This window comes from Festucalex cinctus, chromosome 14 (assembly GCF_051991245.1).
Source record: "Festucalex cinctus isolate MCC-2025b chromosome 14, RoL_Fcin_1.0, whole genome shotgun sequence".
Classification (NCBI taxonomy): Eukaryota; Metazoa; Chordata; class Actinopteri; order Syngnathiformes; family Syngnathidae; genus Festucalex; species Festucalex cinctus.
This window is the reverse complement of record NC_135424.1, coordinates 7,643,869-7,664,061: the sequence shown is the minus strand read 5'-3', so window position 1 is coordinate 7,664,061 and position 20,193 is coordinate 7,643,869. Positions and strand designations below refer to the sequence as shown.

At 38.5% G+C, this 20,193-nt stretch overlaps 4 protein-coding genes across 5 annotated transcripts; 1 reads left to right on the top strand and 3 right to left on the bottom strand.

Moving 5' to 3' along the window:
• Nucleotides 1–467: 467 nt before the first annotated feature.
• c1d (C1D nuclear receptor corepressor) lies at nucleotides 468–2,411 on the bottom strand. Its single transcript, XM_077495120.1, has 5 exons — nucleotides 2,299–2,411; nucleotides 1,946–2,087; nucleotides 1,801–1,867; nucleotides 1,667–1,722; nucleotides 468–996 (listed from the first exon to the last, which is right to left on the bottom strand). The coding sequence occupies exons 2-5, from the start codon at nucleotides 2,081–2,083 to the stop codon at nucleotides 802–804; spliced, it is 456 nt and encodes a 151-aa protein (XP_077351246.1). The 5' UTR covers nucleotides 2,084–2,087; nucleotides 2,299–2,411; the 3' UTR covers nucleotides 468–801.
• Nucleotides 2,412–3,015: 604 nt separating this feature from the next.
• On the bottom strand, nucleotides 3,016–6,853 carry dnaaf10 (dynein axonemal assembly factor 10). The gene is made up of 8 exons (XM_077495906.1): nucleotides 6,328–6,853; nucleotides 5,781–5,881; nucleotides 5,577–5,707; nucleotides 5,227–5,328; nucleotides 4,975–5,090; nucleotides 4,331–4,465; nucleotides 3,920–4,017; nucleotides 3,016–3,793 (listed from the first exon to the last, which is right to left on the bottom strand). The coding sequence occupies exons 1-8, from the start codon at nucleotides 6,511–6,513 to the stop codon at nucleotides 3,586–3,588; spliced, it is 1,077 nt and encodes a 358-aa protein (XP_077352032.1). The 5' UTR covers nucleotides 6,514–6,853; the 3' UTR covers nucleotides 3,016–3,585.
• pno1 (partner of NOB1 homolog) lies at nucleotides 6,853–9,270 on the top strand. The gene is made up of 7 exons (XM_077495907.1): nucleotides 6,853–7,154; nucleotides 7,232–7,378; nucleotides 7,625–7,708; nucleotides 8,030–8,090; nucleotides 8,171–8,288; nucleotides 8,584–8,654; nucleotides 8,930–9,270. The coding sequence occupies exons 1-7, from the start codon at nucleotides 6,966–6,968 to the stop codon at nucleotides 8,995–8,997; spliced, it is 738 nt and encodes a 245-aa protein (XP_077352033.1). The 5' UTR covers nucleotides 6,853–6,965; the 3' UTR covers nucleotides 8,998–9,270.
• An 890-nt stretch (nucleotides 9,271–10,160) lies between these two features.
• LOC144001281 (calcineurin subunit B type 1-like) lies at nucleotides 10,161–20,193 on the bottom strand. Of its 2 annotated transcripts, none has more exons than XM_077495467.1 (6): nucleotides 19,858–20,193; nucleotides 15,376–15,415; nucleotides 13,448–13,624; nucleotides 12,891–12,950; nucleotides 12,557–12,741; nucleotides 10,161–11,660 (listed from the first exon to the last, which is right to left on the bottom strand). In XM_077495467.1, the coding sequence occupies exons 1-6, from the start codon at nucleotides 20,164–20,166 to the stop codon at nucleotides 11,613–11,615; spliced, it is 819 nt and encodes a 272-aa protein (XP_077351593.1). In that variant the 5' UTR covers nucleotides 20,167–20,193; the 3' UTR covers nucleotides 10,161–11,612. The 2 variants fall into 2 exon arrangements, with proteins under 2 accessions (XP_077351593.1, XP_077351592.1); XM_077495466.1 differs by lacking the exon at nucleotides 10,161–11,660 and adding an exon at nucleotides 11,679–12,267 and having other exon boundaries at nucleotides 12,581–12,741.

The window sequence follows — 20,193 nt, the reverse complement described above, 5'->3', positions numbered from 1 at the left end:
TGATTAACATTATGCATTTACTTGACATAGTTTGTACAGTAAATGTTTAACACAAAACAAACATGTACTTATACTGTATACATACAGCATAAACCTATGTTTCTATGTGAGGTGTGTATTTTACATATATCTGTATTTTGTTCTGCAGCTTTTTATCAAATTATATCGGTAATATGAAGGTGGGGCAGGATCTAATTAGATGAGTTTGATTTCTTTCTAATCCTTGTCCGACAAACAGTTGTTTTCATTTGGAATATTTAGATTTTATTAGAGTATATTTTATGACTGCATGTTAAAAAAAAACTTCAAACATAATCATTAAAAATTAAATTTTAAAAATGCTTGCTAATGACTTGACTTGTTGATCTTATCTTGGGAATTTAAAGATAAAGACATAATTTAACATGTACTGCATCATACCGAAAGCTGATTTCTGCCTCTGAATATTAGGGAGAAACTCGACAAGATTAGTTTGAAGAAAAAACAACCACCTTTTTAATCCAGAAACTCACATCGTAACATGCAATTATTCAAGTGTCAACCCTAGAAGCAATCTATCGTATTCAACAGCCAAAAAAAATAAAATAAAAAACTACTAACTGGATTCAGAGAATCACTTTCAACAATTGTTACATAAATATTCAATTTTCATTATACTAAACTAGTCTTACTAAATATACAAAACATTTTCTCAGAGATCATGAGCACAAACTCACTGATGGAGGCCATTTTACAAAGTTATTACTTGTTACAGTTCTGTTCTGGATCAGCTCTTCCTTGAGGCATCCAAAAATGTCTTCCTCAGCTCTTCTTCGGCCTCTTTGCTGGCGCCGCGTCGGGGGTTTTGCTGGCCGCCGCTTTTTTCTTGGACGTCTTTTTCTCCGGATCAAAGAAAGCGTTCCTCAAGAAACGCCCAGCGGCCGCCTTATCCACACGAGCCGCCTTCTTCTTGTCCGTGATGTCTTTCACTCTGCTCATGTATGTCCTTATTCGCTCCTGATGGGCACACAAACAGACTCGGGAAGTGCATCGTTCAGAAACTCATCATTAAATTTCGATTCGACCTGTAAATTTAAATGTGGCAATATTGATAAAGTAGGAAGTAAATACACACAAATATTTTAATATTATGAAATATAAATACTGAACGTTTTTAGCAATAAATCATTTTTAAAAAATACACAATAAAATGTGTTTGTGGAGTGCAAAAATAAATACGTAAATAAATAAATACATACATACATACATACATAGATACATACAGAAGTGTTGAACCGATGGAGCAGTGGATGTAAATTTCATAATTCCTTACGCTCAATCAAATGAGAAATGATAGTTACGTAGGGGACAGTCGCTCTGGAAGTCCAACCCGTCACATGTAGAAGCACACTTTCTGCCGACTTCAACAAATCCAAAACTACCATCTTCAATCCTGTGTCAGGCTGTTATAGCGTGCTTTTGTTGTCATGATTTTCTATTGAAAGTGCCTTCCACTGGCCAGGTGGTGAATCAATTCAGAGGATTTGATGAATGAGCATGGAATTGTGGGGTGACGTTGCTAAATTGCAATTATATTATAATGCAATGATGAATCAATATTTTTACCCACCCCTAAAACAGACAGTGGATAAACATAACAATGTTGAAAGTCAAATGATGCCCCTACCAGTTCTTGTTTAATGCCATGTTCTCTCGGGTTGATGCCTTGTGTTACCAAATACACTGCAAAAGAGGTTTACAAAATATAAATAACATCTAACTCAAAGAACGTCATTTTTAAAGAGAAAAATGTTCACTTACTCCAGAATAAAGAATTGAGCGCGTAGGCAGACATCAGATCCAGTTTAGCCTGGTCTAGAGGATCCAGCTGTCAACACAACATTTTTAATCACACACGAGTACCTACTACCTGATTTTAATAATAAGCCATGAACAAATGTCTTACCTTTTGATCGAGGTCATTTCTGGGCATCGCCACGAGTGTGTTCAACATGTTTTTGACGGTTGACACCGACGATTCGAAGCCTTTCAGCTGTTCGTCTATCTCATGAGGATAATCGTCCAGCTTGTCGTCCGCTGCCATGATTCTGAACAACAATAAATACATTTATAAGTACAATTCAACAGCTTGAACAATTTAGCAACGGCAGCTAAGCAGTCAAGTGTAACGTCAAGCGAAAAATTAGTTTTATATGACACATTTACTGTCACGGCGCATCTGTGAAGTCTTTATAAATGTATCTAAAAGCCACACATGGTTCACTTGAAAAAGGAAAGAGAAAAATGGTTCATATTTACCTATTTTTTAGGATGCTAACGTTTGCTTTTCACCAATCGCCACGATGGAGCGCCCCCGGATATGACGTATATATGCTATTACTCTACACTGCTCCCTAGCGATTGGAGTCTGCAATGTTAGTAGTTTAACAAGTACTGTATGTAGTAGTAGAGAAACGGCTGTTTTGTTTGTTCGATCTTTTTTTTTTCTTAAACCAATAATTTACCTCGGCACTGAAAAATTTAATCATAATTACTTTAATTCCTTTGGTGTCGAATGTTGTGTATCCATTTTGTTGTCTGATAAATGGTGGCGTTCTTATAGTTCTTCTTATCTCCACAAGATGGCAGTACAACACCGGTTGAGAATGAAAGCAGTGCCTACTGTACTGGTGTTGGGTTATCATTAAAATTGAGCTTTCACATATGGATCATTTCATTCAGACCCTATAAGCCTCACAGAATTTGTTCCGTATCCAGTGAAGGATGTGTGTGTAGGGGACCACGGGATGACAGAGGAAGCAAAAGGTCAGAAAGAAAAAAGATCAAATTGCTTAGTGACCTTTCAGCTTCTTCATTTAAAGTCAACCCTTCCTTCAAAAGGACCACGCAAGGGTGTAACTTCCAAACTCATATTAATAATGAACAGGATGACTGTAGTGTTGTTTTACTTTTTTAGGGACTGTGCAATTTGTTCCCGGGCCTTTTATGGGATTTACCTGACTTCATCCAGACATATTGACCTTTTAACCTTCGTAATTTTTATTACACTTGGGCATTTAATTTATTTACAAACTATCTCAAAGACAGACTTGACAGTACTTTTTTGTGTTTGATTGTACATTCCAACCTTGTTTGGTAGTTGCCATGTATGTGACAATTCTCTTTATTAAAAGAACCAGCACACACAGATTAACACACACACAACAACAGCATGGCAATAGTGTGTTATGTTAGCATTAAGCTAGCAGACTTTCCTAATGCAATGTGGTTGTTTAAAACACCTGGTACCACTGTACAGGCAATCATGAAACTAATTGGGAGGAGTGTCAATTTAAAAAAAAACAGGGTCCCCCTAAGGATCAATTTAATTGTAGAAAGCAAAATTCTTCATACAGACAAAAAAAACAACAACAACAACAAAAACATACCATGTATGTATTCTTTTTTACATCCTAATTAGATGATTTTTTTCCCAGTGTTAAACATTATGGTTTATTTTCAACATGTAAAAAGCCACGTCCCATTCAAAAAGGTCCAGTTTGGCTTACAATTTCCCAATGAAATATCCCAGCTTTGGCTTTGTTTTCACACGGTGTTGAGTTTGGTGACGATGAGCACACGCACTGTCTGGTCGAAGCCGGCGCACACGCACAGGCCCAGCTTGTCGGGGCTCCAGTCCAGGCTGGCGACGGGCTGCGTGGACAACGTGACGTTCTGCAGCAGGCTGACCGAGCCGGCCACGCCCACGTTGGTGCCGTCCGAGTCCTTCTTGCTACGCTGGGTGGGATACTCACTAAAACAAAACAAAGAAAAAACAATAATAATAAATGCTTAATGAATGCGAAAATGTATATAAAGTGAAAGAACACACTTGTAAGGAGAGTGTATGGGATGAATACATAGGAAAATTCTGACTCACTATTTCCACAGATGAAGGCCGCCCGAGCCGCCAGCCGTTACGAAGATTTCTCGGTTCTGAGGCAAATGTCTCACCTGCCAGATGGTCGATTTATGAGCCTTAAAAAAAAACAAATAAGAAAATTTAAATCATCCAAAGAGAATCAACTTAAATTCAGGTAAAAAATAATAATAAAAAAGAAGAAAATGTGAGTAAGTTGAATTTGGAAAACGTTTTAGTTTAACGCTAGCAGACCTCGCCTGCTGTCAATCATGGGCAGCACCAAACCACAGAAAATGAGAGACAAAACACTTCCAGCTGTGAAAATGCTCTCCACATTTCCCTTGGACGCTCACAAACGTAGAAAAGAACATTAATACCCCTTTGCCATTTTCCTCACTCTGTAGCCAAACCCGCAGAGGCCAATGCTACCTTTTCGGAAATGGAAGCAAAACCATTGGTGGGGTGCTGGGTCCGCATGTCAAACACGTGGAATTTCCCCTCCAGCGAGGTGGCCACCATCTTGTTCATGTTGATGTCCTTCCTGTCGAACTCCACGCAACATACCTGGTGAGCAAAGCGGAAGGAAGCGTGAGGAAGACCAACAGCTATTTACGGTTGCCCTGCCGCGAATGGCGAAAATCCACAAATGATTCAAGGGGTTTGTAATTACATTTAAATGTCACAAGATGGCGCAAAATCTCCAAAACAAGAAGATTCCACAAGATGGCCCAATATTATTTTTTTTTAATATGCTAATGTAAATTTGTCAATTGATTTATTATTAGTAGAGTAAAAAAAAGAAGCTAAATTTACATACAGTTTATTTAACATTACTAAATGTATTTTACTATCTATTGTCATTAATAATTGAGTTTTAAATTATAATGTATTAATTTTTCATTAATTGAGAATGTCATTAATATTTTAAATATATTATTGTTAATTATAATTAAATTAATTAAATAACACTATTAATTAAAATTAACTATTTTAGATTCATATTGAAACTTTTTTTTTATTATTTTATTAATAATAAAAAATATGTTTATTTTCTACATGTATGTGGTTCTCACCCCATTCTTAATGTTGGTTTCCCAGCGTAGCGACATGTTGCGCAGGTCAAACAGTTTGATGTCACCGTTGTCATACCCGGCGCACACGCAGCGATCCTGATCGTTGAATGCGTGGCCTGTGGGCACAGGTGCCAGTTAAAGGTGGCATGTTCATCCTCAAGTTTGAAATTAAAGTAAGTCAATCTTGATGTGGGTGAGGTATGAAGGTATGAATCTGGTCAAAGGGTTTGATGCTATGGAGATGCAACAAACCGAAGGCGACCGTCCAGCAGTCCCTCTTGGTGTCTCCTTCCACGGGCTGCATGTTAGCCACGGGCGAGTCTCGCTGTCGAGGGTCCCACACTTTCACTGTACCTGCAAAGAACGATAATATATCATTAATAGAAGAAATATTGTTACTAATATCTGTTGCTTTTGTAACACCTAAACCTATAAAACAAAAACAAAAAAGAGCCTGAAACTGGGATTTTTCATTGCAAAATAACTTATTTACACATAAACACCTAAGAAACACACTGTGAGCGAGGCTGATTTACATGCTGTTCATTACTCACTCAGATATTTTCTCATTTCAGTGAAAAACAAAACTTGCACTCATATACCATCTCTGCTTCCGGTAACAATCTCAGGTGCGCCATCACCAATGCCAAGGCCACCAACGGCATCGATGCAGTTGACAATCTCCTTGTGAGCCTTCACGGAGTACACCGGTATGTTGGGCTCCTCCAGGTTCCTGCAGAATTACTGCATTAGCCACTGCAGAAAGCAAAATAAAAGGCCTTCGTTCGCACATAATTTGGGAGTACCATATGTTTAGATGTCCGTCAAAGTCCCCTGTTGCTATGTGTCTTTGGCGAAGAGATGAGGCCCCGAATGTGCCGCACTTTATGGGCTTGGCTTTCTCCACCTGAAATACAAAAGAAACAATGGATCTGATTTGTGGCATATTCAACTTTGTTGGGGGTGGAAAAAAAATAAACACTGTCCAATTAACACCACATAAAACAGCATTTGTATTTTTGCAAAAGTGGATTTAAAGAGCTTTATATTGGAATTTTCAGGCGTACCTCATTCCGTGACTCTCAGAACATTATTGAGTCAACTTACTACTACTGACAAGTTTCATGTGTGTCAACTAGTGTTATATTGGTCCACGTAGAAACAATATTTGGCTGCTGATGAATTTAAACGTCCCACTCGAAAACGACTGTTGCTATGGAGACGAGGCACTAACAAAAAAAACCTCAGATCCCCCCTTTATAAGCCAAAGCCCTCAATTAAATTTTTAACTCAGAGCTATCTCATGGATACGTTATAAAAAAAACAAAAACAAATGTGGCATCTAATGTTTACCTCTTTGATGAGCTGAGCCTCTCCATGTTGCATTTCGTATATTTGCATGACTCCGGTTCCCCTCGGAAAGTTCCCGAGACACACGAACTTGGAACTGCACGGGATCCATTTGCAGTCAAAAACCGTGTAATTTAAACTCTTCTGGACGTGCGCGATGATTTGGGGCTTCGAGAGTGGCGTCGACATCTCGTTTTGCCCCTAATAAACGCAAAAAATAATAATATTGAAACGTGTGTAAAAATGTACAGGCGTAAATACTTAAATGGAGCTAGTAGGTGCCAAACACATGACGCAGGACCCTCTTCTTCCTTACAGGAAGTCACGTTAAATGAAGCTACGTGCCCAAAACACAACACTGGTGCTAAATAACATGCCTGAAAAAATATATATTTCAAGTAAACATTTACCTCATTTGTGACAAATTAAACTATGCTTATATCTCTGATGGTGTATTGACAGATATCATTGTAATGGTTAGACATTCAACAATCCTCGTTTACGTATTTCTTTTTTATTCAGGCGAAGTCGAGGTTGCCTTTTAGGTCTTTCCTGTTACACGAGGACACCATCCGCCTCTTTGCCTACTTTATTTCCCTATTTTTACTTTACAATTCGACTTTTGAAACGTGAATTTCACCATGGATTCGGCGACAAATAATGAAATGGAAGCTGGCGTGGTTGAAAAGCAGGATGACAGTGACAGTTTTATAAAAGTCAAGTCTAAAAAGAGCCAAAAGAGGAAACTCGACGCAGCTGATATGGACACGGAGGGTCCAGTAGCACGCAAGAGGCCACAGTTTCCACCTATTTCTCTCGACAAATTAAAGGTAGTAATAATCGTATTGTCTTTAAAATTACTTAAAATATGTAGAAGGAGTGTGAATATAAATGTTTGCGTTTTTAGGGGGCGGATCAGATGCGTAAAGTGGCCGTCCCAGCTCATCGTTACACGCCACTGAAGGAGAACTGGCTTAAGATCTTCACTCCCATCGTGGAAAACCTACAACTTCAAGTCAGATTCAACCTTAAAACACGAAATGTAGAGATTAAAGTAAGTGTCTACTGAAAGTTTACGTGATGTGGTTACGTAATATTAAATGAACACCAGTAATGTAAGTGCCAATCAATGTTAAGTGATTAAAATCTGGACTTTGCCCCGAAACGGCTGCTTCAAGCCTAAATACTACTACTGATTTGAGTTGGGAGGTGATTTTGGGCATGTTGAGATGTTCAAAAGTTCTTAAAGTAATTCCAAGTGGACCTAGTTCTAAATGTTTTTATTTTTCCCCCGTTCCAGACTTGCAAAGACACGCAAGACATAGCCTCACTCACCAAAGCAGCCGATTTCGTGAAAGCCTTCATTCTGGGCTTCCAGGTTGAAGTAAGTGTGTTGGCACTTGTGCATTTTTACATTTACATACAATAAGCAAATGAATATTCTTGGAAGTTGTGCGCTCACATTTATTGGAAACAAAACAGTTTATTTATTAAATGACAGTCTACAATAGTCAAATTGTAATGACAACATATAAATAATAAAATTGAGTTTTACACAAGTTTGTCTTAAATCAAAATGGTTTTGTCCAAATTCACAATTCTAAAACCATGTACTTAGAAAGTAACACTTCATTAGACATATAAAATATGGCAAAAATCCAGAAATGCATATTACCTTTTTTTTTTTTTTTTTGTCACTTGCCAGGACGCGTTGGCCCTGGTCAGACTGGATGAGCTCTTTCTCGAATCCTTCGACGTCACAGATGGTAAAAATAGCCATTCACAAAGTCCATTTGACGAAAATGAAAAACTCAACTGTACTGTTTGTTTTTGTCTGTTTTCACAGTGAAGCCGCTGAAAGGCGACCACTTATCCCGAGCCATCGGCAGGATTGCAGGCAAAGGCGGAAAAACCAAATTCACCATCGAAAACGTCACCAAGACTCGCATCGTGCTGGCCGACACGTCAGTTGATGAAAAATAACACACAACTTTTACACTACTGCTGGGGAATAATTAAATGTATTTTTTTCTTCAAATAATAATGCAAGTGATATATAATATTGCTGAGTGAAACCTTGTACTTCCAAAATAGTCACTTAAACCACTAACATTGCATCCTCAAAAAGAGTAAGCCATTTTCAACACTTCAGAATGGTATAAAATTTTGTAAAAAATAACTCCCATGTGTGGCATGAGAAATAGTATAGATTTTACATGTGTATGTAAAATCTATGTCATTGTTGTGTTGTGTCCGCAGCAAAGTGCACATTTTGGGCTCCTTTCAAAACATTAGGATGGCCCGGACAGCCATATGCAACCTCATCTTAGGTAAGTCACAATTATTTCATATTGCAGACACTTACAATTAGAGTGGACTGGTTCATCATCCCATTTTCCTCAGAGTTGGGAATTTTGCCAAATATATTGAACTTTGAGCTCACCACTAATGGGAAGTTGTTGTGATTTGTTGAATGTCGTAGAAGTGTTCCTATGAAAATGTACACACACGCATGGATTTATAGAAATTGGACTATTTCTTAATTAGCACACTCACTCTCAGGGCTCGTTTGATACATGAATGAAATCTTTCTTATCCACAACAGGAAGTCCACCTTCCAAGGTATACGGAAACATCCGAGTGGTCGCCAGCAGATCTGCGGAAAGATTCTGATGCAGTCTTTTTGTGATCAGTTGATGGAGTTCATATGGACAAGGGAGTTAATTTGGATTAAATCATCATGGACTTGATGTCAGTTGAGGAATTTGTCACGCATATGATGAATGTTTTTGTGTGACTTGTGTGTGTGTGTATATAGATAAAAAAAATACAAATCATCAATGGAGTATATTTTTGTGCACCAGTTGAGCTAAATAACTGAAATGTTCAAAACTACAAGATCAGATTTGTCTTGACAGTGTCAGTAAACATATAAAGTACAAATGACCTTTCATTGTAGTTTTAATTTTGAAACAAACAAAAAAAATGCTAATATTAAAATGTTTGTGTTTTGGGGGGGGGGGGGGGGGGGGGGGGCAATAAATGCTCATATTAAATGTGGTTTTAAAAATCCAAATAAAACGCATTTGGCGTTAAAATTTCAAAAAATATTCACAAATACAAAAAACAATTGTGAAAAAAATTCACAAATACAAAAATACATCAGTTGTTCAAAACCTTGCAAATTGAATTTATAAAGTTGGTTTAAAAAAAAAAAAAAATCTAGTTTAAGTTGGCTACATATAAAAGCGTAAAAGACTTAAAGTTTAGCTTTTCCTATAATGGAACTTTTTATTTATTTAAGTGAATTTAAATGACTTGTGAATAAAATTGAAATGTTTTTGGGTAACAAATTTTAAATTTAAGTAATTTTAAAATCTTAAAGGGATACTCCACTTATTTTTCCACATATTTTTCACATACAAATTAGTACCTTTAAAAACACATTTTGCAACTTGCTGTCGACTGAAAATGACATCACAAGGGCTCAGGTAACCAATCACAGCTCACCTGTTTTCTAGATTTGGTTATGTGACATTCACAAGGTGAGCTTCCGATTGGTTACCTGAGCCCTTGTGATGTCATTTTTGGTCGATAGCAAGTTGCAAAATGTGTTGTTAAAGGTACTAATTGTACATGAAAATATGAAAATTATAGGCAAAATAGTTTGACTGCCAAAAATGGCTAAATAAGTAAAGTATCCCTTTAAAAGTACAGGAGAGTATTTCAAAGTTAATTTAAATGGTATTTTTTTAAACCATGTTAATTTTTGATTAAAAATGAAAATTGTATTTAAAAAATCCAGATGTAATCATTTACATTTGAAATAAGACAACTCATTTTAACAGTTCAGTTTATTTAAATGGCATTTCATTTTCATATAGTATCAAGTTTCCAACAGTCCCACAGCATAAACTGCAACATGCAGAAAAACGGAAGAACAAAAATGTTAAATACTGTACATCATAATATATACCGGTATAGCTATCTCCCACACACACAAACTCAGACAAAGCACTTCCAAACCAAAGCGTGAAGGTGTCCAAAATATACACAGGAGTGCATTTAACAAATATGTATGTACAAAATATTAAAAAATTAAAAAAAAGCTTGTGGCAGTTAATGACACAATTTACTGCAATTGAGTTCATGTGGAGACTAACAATTTGGCAACATACATTTTCTATAGATCTTTTATTAGTTTCTGTTCACTTCCGCATTCATGTGTAAACGAGACCATTGGTTCCGAATACGTTCGACATGCGCAAAACAAAATCAAAATCCACATCATGCAGGCTCCAGTTTTCGTATTACGCGCAACCTAACCTGCCCGTTTCCAGTTTATTTTCTCAGAAATATTTGGGAAATACGTTTGTCATTCCAGACTCGTTACACAACAACCGTATCCAAAATGGGGGTTGAGGGGATCATTCCAGCCCCATCAAGCAACAACAAAAACACCTTAAAAGTAAAGATTACCTGACAGATGCTAAAGTTTTTTCATAGTTATTTTAAAAATACATTTTCTGAAAAACCGTCACATATTTCTCATTTCATGCCTGTCTAGTCTCAACAAAAGCACCCTTAAATGACCTAACAGCTGCTCAAATTCATTTTCATTATTATTATTTTTGAAAGACATTTTCCCAAAACAAAAACTGCTTTTCCATTCCAGGTCGGTCTAGCAATACCAAACAGCAAAATACATTTCTTATTCTAGGCCTGTCTAGTGACTATAAAAACATCCACAACGAAGTTGATCTCACAGTTGCTCAAGTTTAATGTCTCGTCTAGTGACCAAAAAATAAATAAAATAAAATAAAATGTGCAGAATCCTCTTCAACTATTTTGAAAATACATTTTGGGTAATAAATAACGAGTGTGTGGATATGTTTGCTTGGCACTTCATACCCGACCAGTAAGTTGCACTCTAAATCAAGTGTGGATGAATATATACGTACTTCTCTCACATATAAAAGATGAGAAGAAAACAAATATTAAAAGAAGAAATTCCCTCCCTTTACCTTACAGTTACCTCCTCATCCTTCAGTCTTCTTTGTTTTTGACCGGGTAGGCAGCCCTCGCGCCTCACGTAACACTTGAACGAGGCTCTTCGCGGTGGAAAAGCGAGACGAAACGTTCCGCTGATGGAACACTGAGGCGGTTTTTCTTGATTTTGCCGAACAAATCGTCAGAGATGGTAAGGAAGCGAGCGTCGAGGAGAACTCGGGAGGGCGGGCAGACTCGAGTGAGCTGGAGGGAGGTCGAGAAGGGAGGTGGGGATGCGCTCACACGTCCACCACCATCTTTTTGTGTATGTCCAGACCGCCCACCACCTGCGAAGGAGACAGTAATGGAAATAGGTTCAATCTATGGGTTCTAGTCAGCATTCAAGCAGCAGCAGTCTGATCCAACTTAGGGGTCAATAGGGTCAATTAAATACTAAGAGATCCATTTGAAGTAGATTCTATTCATCAAGGTAGCAAAATTAGCACTGTGATCTCTTTCCTTGGTTCTCGTCAGCACTCGTAGCAGCTTTCTGGGCCAGCTTCAGGGCTGGTCTAGTTTTGGACTATTTATTCATCACACACACAAGAAAACTGGCACTAGAGGACTGATCTCTTCTCCTAGTTCCAGTCAGAACTCCAGCAGCAGCATCAAGGACAAGCTACATAGTGATTACAGAAATAATTCATAGATTTCACATTTAGGAATAATATTTAATCAAGGTAGGAAACTGCTACTAGAGAACTGATCTCTTCTCCTGGTTCGCATCAACACTCAAGCAGCAGCATTTTGGACCACTGGAGAGCCAACAGGATAATGAAAAATCTAAGAGGTCCGCGTTAAAGAAGATAAATTTCTTCAGCGTAGTTGAGCTACTACTGGACGACTGGGATCTCTTCTCCTGGTTCTAGTTGGCGCTTGAGCAGCCATTTCCTGGTGGAGCTGGAGTCAAGGACTACTTCAATTAAAATAGTTTTTAATTAAATGTCTATTTTCTTCTTCAGGTTAACATTGGAAACATCATGTGTAGCCCAGAAGCTTACATGCTCCCATAGATGATTTTGTTCATTGAACATATAAACCAGTAACAGGAATATTCCAAATAAAAAGGGTAGATGCTGTTGTTTTGGTTAGCAACAGACTTGACAGGGGCTCAGAGATAAACTTTACTCTTCAAAATGGTATCTGTGACACCATAAAATCTCTAGCAAGGGCCTCAACTCACCGCGCAGAATTCCTCAAAGGATATCCTGCCGTCGCCGTCCTTGTCGGCGTTGATGATGGTTTTGTCCACGATCTGCTGCAACTGCGTGTCTTTCAGGTTGTTGCCCACCATCATCTTTAGGACCTGGAACAGCTCGCCGTTGGAGATGTAGCCGTCCTTGTCCATGTCGTAGATCCGGAATGCGACTGCAAGTGTGTTGAAAGTTAGTCAGGCAGCACGTTGCCACTCAGAACGGAACATCTAAATATCTTTGACCCTCCCAGCAAGGTAGTTTATTGTGCATCGTTCGTAACCTTGCATGTCGGAACTGACACAATAAAAGTTGTAAACTTACATCGAAGTTTCTGCTCCTTGTCACCTTTGACGCTGAACTGTGATACCCCCTCGATGAACTCTGTGACAGCAAAACGTCAATGTCAATAATTGCTGATCTGACTTAGTATGGTATAACATCAGGGGCAGTGGTTCTCAAACCAGCGAGACCCCGAAAATATCTTGTTTGTTCAACCATTAACATTGCATGATCAGTGTAGGAATAATTGTAAATAAATAAGTTATCATACATGTGTTGCAATGAAGAATGCCTTGCTCTGTTCACATTCATATTCACATAGCATAGCTATATGAAGATGACTCAAGAACCAGAACATCTAACACAGCAGAACGGTTAGAGCCAGTCTGCTGAGGCCGCCTGTTTTCTGTTAAGAAATGATTGCAAACTTAACAACACATGTACTCAGCAATCCACTCACTTGCACAACACATAGACAAACAAGTACGCTGTGTACGTGGGACTATGGCCTGCATTTGCATTTTTAGGGTTGGAACAGCTTTGAGTCTGACTCTGATTCCTGAAAACGGAACAAACTCGTAGTCGTAGTAGTATCCAACCTTTGAAGTCCACTTCTCCATTGCCGTCCGTGTCAAAAATGTCGATGACGCGCTGCACGAGAGGATTCTGCTGCAACTCGGGCAGCGACATGAACTCCTCCACGCTGAGCGAGCCCGAGTTGTCGAGGTCCAGTTTCTTGAAGCGCTTCCCGAGACGCTTGATCTCGTCCGGGTCGACTGAGATGGGAAACGGGAGAGTTGAGACACTTTTGGTCAGACCATCTCCTGGAACTTTCAGTGTTTACATGAAGTTCATTCACATGGGTGGGGAGGAAAAAAAATGCTATAATCATGCTGGCAGTAAATTCACAAGTCCTTGATAGAAGCCAAGACGCTTGCCACTTCCAACTAGGTCAAGGACATGACTTGCGGCATGCAGATGGCACACTGTGTTCTAGTCTGATTGGATTATTTAGGGGTGTAATGGCACATGTATTCAGATTTTTATTATTATTATTATTATTTTAACAATGTTGTTCTAGCAACATTTGAGGATTTTGGAAATTGTATCGTAACTGAATCATAAATTGGGATTGTAGAAAACTAAAAGGTTTTGACAAAATTAAAGCATTAACTCATTGATTAATCACAAAAAAATTGTCACATTAATCATGTATTGATATGATTAATCCCAAGATTGATTAATTAATTAATAAATCTTGACAGCGGGGTTACGTTTAAGGTAGCGCAGGTTGTGTTTAAGCAATGAACATGGCTACTACATGTATTAAAGTAAAGCATTTAATAAATGTTTGGGTATGACATTCAAAATATTTGTTCATTTCAAAATATTGGGGTCATTTTTTTTTCCCATTTTAAATTATGCAAGTAATTAAATGATCAGAAAAATAGGAGAAATGAGAGCATGCAGTGGAACAAAAAAAAATAATGCATAAGACATCTTCATAATATTAAATGTAGAAAGAATTAACACATTAACTCTTCAAATTTGGCAGGCAAAAAATTTTTTGATAAAAAGCATAGTGTTTATATGAAAATATTCCTGTCGGAGATCCACCATGTATTGAGTTCTGGGTCATTCATGATACAATCACACGACTACCCCCTCGATTGTATCATTAAGCCTGCGGGGACAAATGCCAGCAAGGCCCACAGTCTGTGAACTAAGTCTGGACCATCTGTTAGTGTTAATATGTTGATATCATTAACGTTGCTATCCAATGAAACCTGTGTTAACTACAAATTTTGAAAGTTGTTTTGGTAAAGATAATTGTTTTGGTGCCAAACTTGCTGCTCAATGAAAAGCATGCATTTACAAGTATCTTTGAATGCAAATTTTGACTATTTTTGTCATCATTTAATAGTGCTTTTACAAAGTATGCTGTCCAGTGGGAAACATCTCCATACTGTGACAGTTATTTTTTCTTTCTCATCCTCATGTTTTGTTTTGTTTTCCATTGGTGAATTTGTTAGTTTGGGTACAATTAAAAAGCACACATATCCAATTTTGGGTCATTTTTGTTTTTCTCCCCCAAAGTGTTTCACTTTTGATGCTGAAACATGTATTTGTAAATGTTTTGGTGTCAACCTTGTCGAATGAAAATCAAGTATATACCATTTTTTTCTACTTTTTTTGCAAAGTTTTTGCCATCCTTGCTATCCAATTAAAGAATATTCTGCCCCCAAATTAGGTGTCAGACTCTTTAATAATGGAGGTCATCCTTTTAGTCCTTGAGCATCATCTTCACTGTAGCGCGACCTCGGCTGCACTAATTGAAAACCGCACGTGGTGGTGTGCCCGTTTTAGCGCCGCTGCAACCGCGTCCTCTGTGTTAAATGTGCCAGTGACATCGAAGCAAACCAGCAACACCGAGCTGCGATATTGTTGTGGTAATTGGATAACTGATGTGAACTGCAACCTGCAATTCTTCTATAAATAACTTCTTGTAAGTGTGCATAATACTTACAATGCGTGCACATTTCCAGGGGGTAGCTGGCTTCATTTCCCTGAGGAGAGAAGAAACAAGAGGCCATCGATAGTCATAGTACATACTCAAAGTAGTCCCTTTCACACTACCTACGAAAATCAACAAGCACAATAATCCTACACAAGGTCGCAATTCAAAAGTTCAACCATTTTTTGGGGTGGTAGTGGTGGTTGGAACTGATTAATATTTCAATTCATTTCAATGAGGAAAACTCTTAACTGTGCCTCTTCTGTTAGCACTGAGCTTAAACCCTGTTGCAAAACAGCTGCGAAACACGACACCTGATGATGCAATCACAGCAGACTAACCTACTCCCTTGTTCATTTGTCAGCTTCCAAGTAACGAGTGCCAAGACAACATTTACCTGAGGCCGGATTTACGCGACACGGTTCAAGTGACAAAAAATGTTTTGCTCTCACGTGTTACAAAACGATACGCATTATGGAAGCGTAAAAGGGTGTGAGAGGGAGCCACATGGAATTAAATTACGCATCTTCAGATCGGAAGCAGGCCTCTTCCAAATGTGGATGAAATGAAAATTTTATTTGTGTTGGATAATTGCCGCGCAACAACGCATTTAAATTGAAATGGCATGTGCTCAAACAACACAAATGTTGTGAAAATGTGTTGTAATGTAAATGTCAACAGCTAAAGCGTAGATCATCAAATATTGTTCAACTTTTAACTATGCTACATTTTAAATGTACTGGTGGTATAGTTAATAGGGCTGGGCAATTAATTGAAATTTTAGCATGATTTCTACACAAAACACTAAGAATTACACGTATTGTACAATATATTTAAATACAAAAAGACATACTTCATTTTATCAGCAGTGCTAAATGCTAGCAGTCAATGGAAGAAACAAAAAGAAAATCACTTTATCGAGCTAATTTTAAAAATTAGCATCGAATTCCAGGACTACTATTTCTTACAAAAACAAATATTCACACACAAAACGCTAGAGTAACACAGATATCAATATTCAGAGGCAAAATCGTCAAAAAACGAATTTTATTCAAGTTCAAGGACACATTTTTTTCTTCTACTCTTTTTTTTCTTCTTAATATATATGTATCTCCCTGAGTGCACTGCACTGCCCCCAAGAGGCCAAGGCAATCAGAGCAGGAACAGCAGTTGTGTTTTCTTCTCTTTTTTTCTCACATTTATTTGATCTTTACTAATGTAGTTTTTGTTTGTTTTTTTAATGTATATTTTAAGATGAGTTAGTAGCTGAATACTCGGTTTTGAAATCAATGAATGATCATATTTATTCATAGTTACTTCTATCAATCAAACTATTCTTCCTTGTTATATTTTCCAATAATCACCCAGCCCTAATAGAACATAAATATGATGGAAATATGATACAGCAGGAATATAGAACAAGGTACACAAATAGCTTATTGAGACATGAGAGCTGTAAAGAATTTGACATATGGCTACATGTCAAGGTTGCATGTGTTCTATAAATATACACACAATCATAATGATATTGAAACGTACCGAAAATGTTTTTTTAAAAATCAAGCAGGAGAGCCCTAAATCAGAATTGGCCACTTGGCCCTGTCATGTAAACCTGGCCTATTAGGAGAGGTTACGGTATTTTAAGCGCAGCAAAGTGACACAGGCAGAATTAGCCATGAGATTACAGTGCTAAACGACGATCGCAAGCCAACAACCTTATTGATCACTAAAGAGGGAGAATGAGCACAGATATCCTGAGGCTCAACACGAATGTCTTCACATCTACATCATCGAAATCAAAATCCAGTCTAATGACAATTGATTTAACGAGCCACCCGGGATATATCCACTTGCTAACTTTAATAATAGGCCGTAGAAACTCACTCCACTTCATATGCATTAAGCTCAAGATGGATGTAGAAGGAAAGGCGACATCGTGCAGACTTATCCATAAATGATGCATCATTCACAATCAATAAAAACGCTAACACAACACTAGTTTTGCATATATACGAGTCTGGCTGGCAACCCAAATAAGCATGGCTAATTATAGATCTGCAGATGGGGGTGGGTCGTGCATGAGGTTTGAATATTCTACTGGAACAAGTAAACCCACACCCACACATTATGATCATTGCTTAATGTAACGCATTAAAAGATAAGCCAGTATTTAGCCGCCTTTTTTCACACTTGCTATTCTGTATAAATGACACGGAACGGAGGGCACGGAGTCCCCCTGGTAGTTTTCTGCTTTCAAAGGTGGAGTTGAACACCACTCGTGTGAAAATGTATTTCGCAAAACCAAGACCAATGGTGTGAAGTTCAAGTTAGTCATTTCTTATTTGCAAGGAAATATTTGAGCGAGAGCTGCTTAGATGGTACCCGCGAACTTCCCGACAAGCAGCAGTTTTGGCAGCTAGTCAACAAATCTTCGAAAAGGAGGGCAAGGTCTTGCTTCAAGCTATTGCCACTCCTCGTTTCAGTTTAAACTAGTAAAACCAAACATAAAACAAAGAGAATTAGAGCTCTGGAAATTAATGAATTAATCGTCAAGTAATCGGTTATCTAAGTTAATCGACTATTAATAATCGAGTAATCATTTGGAGCCATTTTTTAATTTAAAATTGTCCAAATCCTCTGAAATTAGCATACCAACAGTAATTGTTCACCGGGTTCTGTAGTACTTGATGAAAGAAGACGGACTATCTTCTGTGTTTAATCAAAATAAGACATTTGCAAACATCTCTTATTACACTTATTACACTGACCGAACCAGTAACATTGTGCAACATCAACCCCCTACTCCGCTTTTTTTTTAATCACTAATGAATATGAAGTACAAAATAAACACCAATCGCTGTTTAATAAATAGTAAGCAGGGGAAAATGTTTTTTTTATTGCACTTGAACGCAAAATCAAAATGAATCTGATTAGTCGATTAGTCAATTGAATAATCAATAGATGAATTCATCCTAAAAATATTTGATAGTGACAGCACTAAAATCAATCGACAGCAGCTCAATTAATGAAGGGCAGAGCTATAGAAAACGAACAAAGGTGAATAAGAAGCCCACTGCCCACCACCACCACCGCTGCTGCTGAAGATTGGTGCCAACACAACTGCAGCGATGCACTGAAAAAGTGAGTGGGCTGCGTGGTTGTGCGAATCAAGCTCTTATCTCTTGTTCCATATTAGCTGCACCAGCAGCGCTTGATTGCTGTCTCCATAGTGTCATGCTGTAGGTTGAATAGAAGGATGTTGCCATGTTGACACAAGCTGTAAGTGTGGTTGTCATAATAGAAACACATTATACAAATAAATACATGGTGCCTGATTTTTTGTTTTGTTTTTTCCTGGCGGAATCTGATGCAGCTACTACAAGGATTCAATTCAATGGCATCGATCAACTGGGACGGGTTTTGAGGAGGATCCGCCTCACCAAAGGCATCTTCCGACAGCACTCCATGTTGCTTAATGACTCTCACATTGCTCTATATTGCACCACTTTATGTGCTGATTATTTCCACTTGGCATTCATTGCAGCCTGATGTTCCTGGAAGTGGATTCCCCTATTTGCGGTCCCTGATCAAGGTTTCTTGTTTTGTTTTGTTTTTCCCCATTCATTTATTATTTTTTTAAACAGAACCTGAAGGAAGGCTGGAGCCTGGACTCGAACCCGAGTCCTCAGCACTGGCAGGCAGACGTGCTAACCACTCAATCCACGTGCCGCCATCTCGTATAACATGAATTTAGTTAATTGGAAAACGATAACTTTACATGACCTAACATGATTCTTTCAACTGAGAATAATCCATCTTTGTTCGTTACATTTGCCCTGAACGCTTTGGGATCGGAAGTGGGACAATCAGAGTGGGATGATCCAACGTCCCACCTTCCTCGAATGCAGCATTAACTCGGTGATATCACGCTCTCCACTCATTGAAACAGTGTGGCCTTTGTATTGTTGTAAATTGATTGTGTAACTATAACAATCTTCCTGGTTTGTATTCTGGTCACAGGCAAAAGCAATACAAATACGAGACTTGTTTTCATCAAAATATCAGAAATTCGTTTTTGTCAATATCGTGTTGCTAAACTTCTTCCTTGCGAAATGACAATGTTGCAACTGTAAACACTAACAAAAGCACACATTCAAAACGAGACGTTTAGTAGTAGCACGAAAGGACACGACGTTCTCGCCTGTACAGGCGTGAATGTGTGTCACGAAAACGTGGCGAGGAATAACAACACGACCACTGACAGGGATCAAGAGACGAGAATGTGGGCCAAAAGGCTTCGGGCTGCTGACAAGACTAGCCCAACTCCATCGGCCTCCCCGGACAGGAGGCGGACGAGATGTCACAAAAGTGGGTGGGAAACGGAAGGTGGCGTCATCCTTCATGGCGTTGATTTTCAAAACCCAAATGTGTATTTATTTAAATGGCTCGTTAAATCGACGAATAAAAACGCTGTACACAACTGGAGCCGCTTACCATGGTGTTGCTCGGTTGAGGAAACCCAGGCGATGTGAAGAAGACCGTGAAGGGGAGCGCTCCAAACGCCGCCGCTGTATGTCCACTAAGCGGGGGGAAGAGCCGGTCGCGTCTCGGCGTTTTATACCCAGCCTCGCGGACTGTCTTTTCAGTCTCGCGCTCTCCCTTCGCCCAAGCGTCGACTTGCAGTTTGCGGTGGAGAACTAGCCAGGAACAATCCAGAAGGCGAGCCGCTGTGAGGGGAACGAATCGCGGTGAGGAAGAGTTGACGCTCAAGCAGGAGAGGGGACGGGGCGGGGGATGGTGCATTCAATGACTATAGAAAATTAGAGTAGC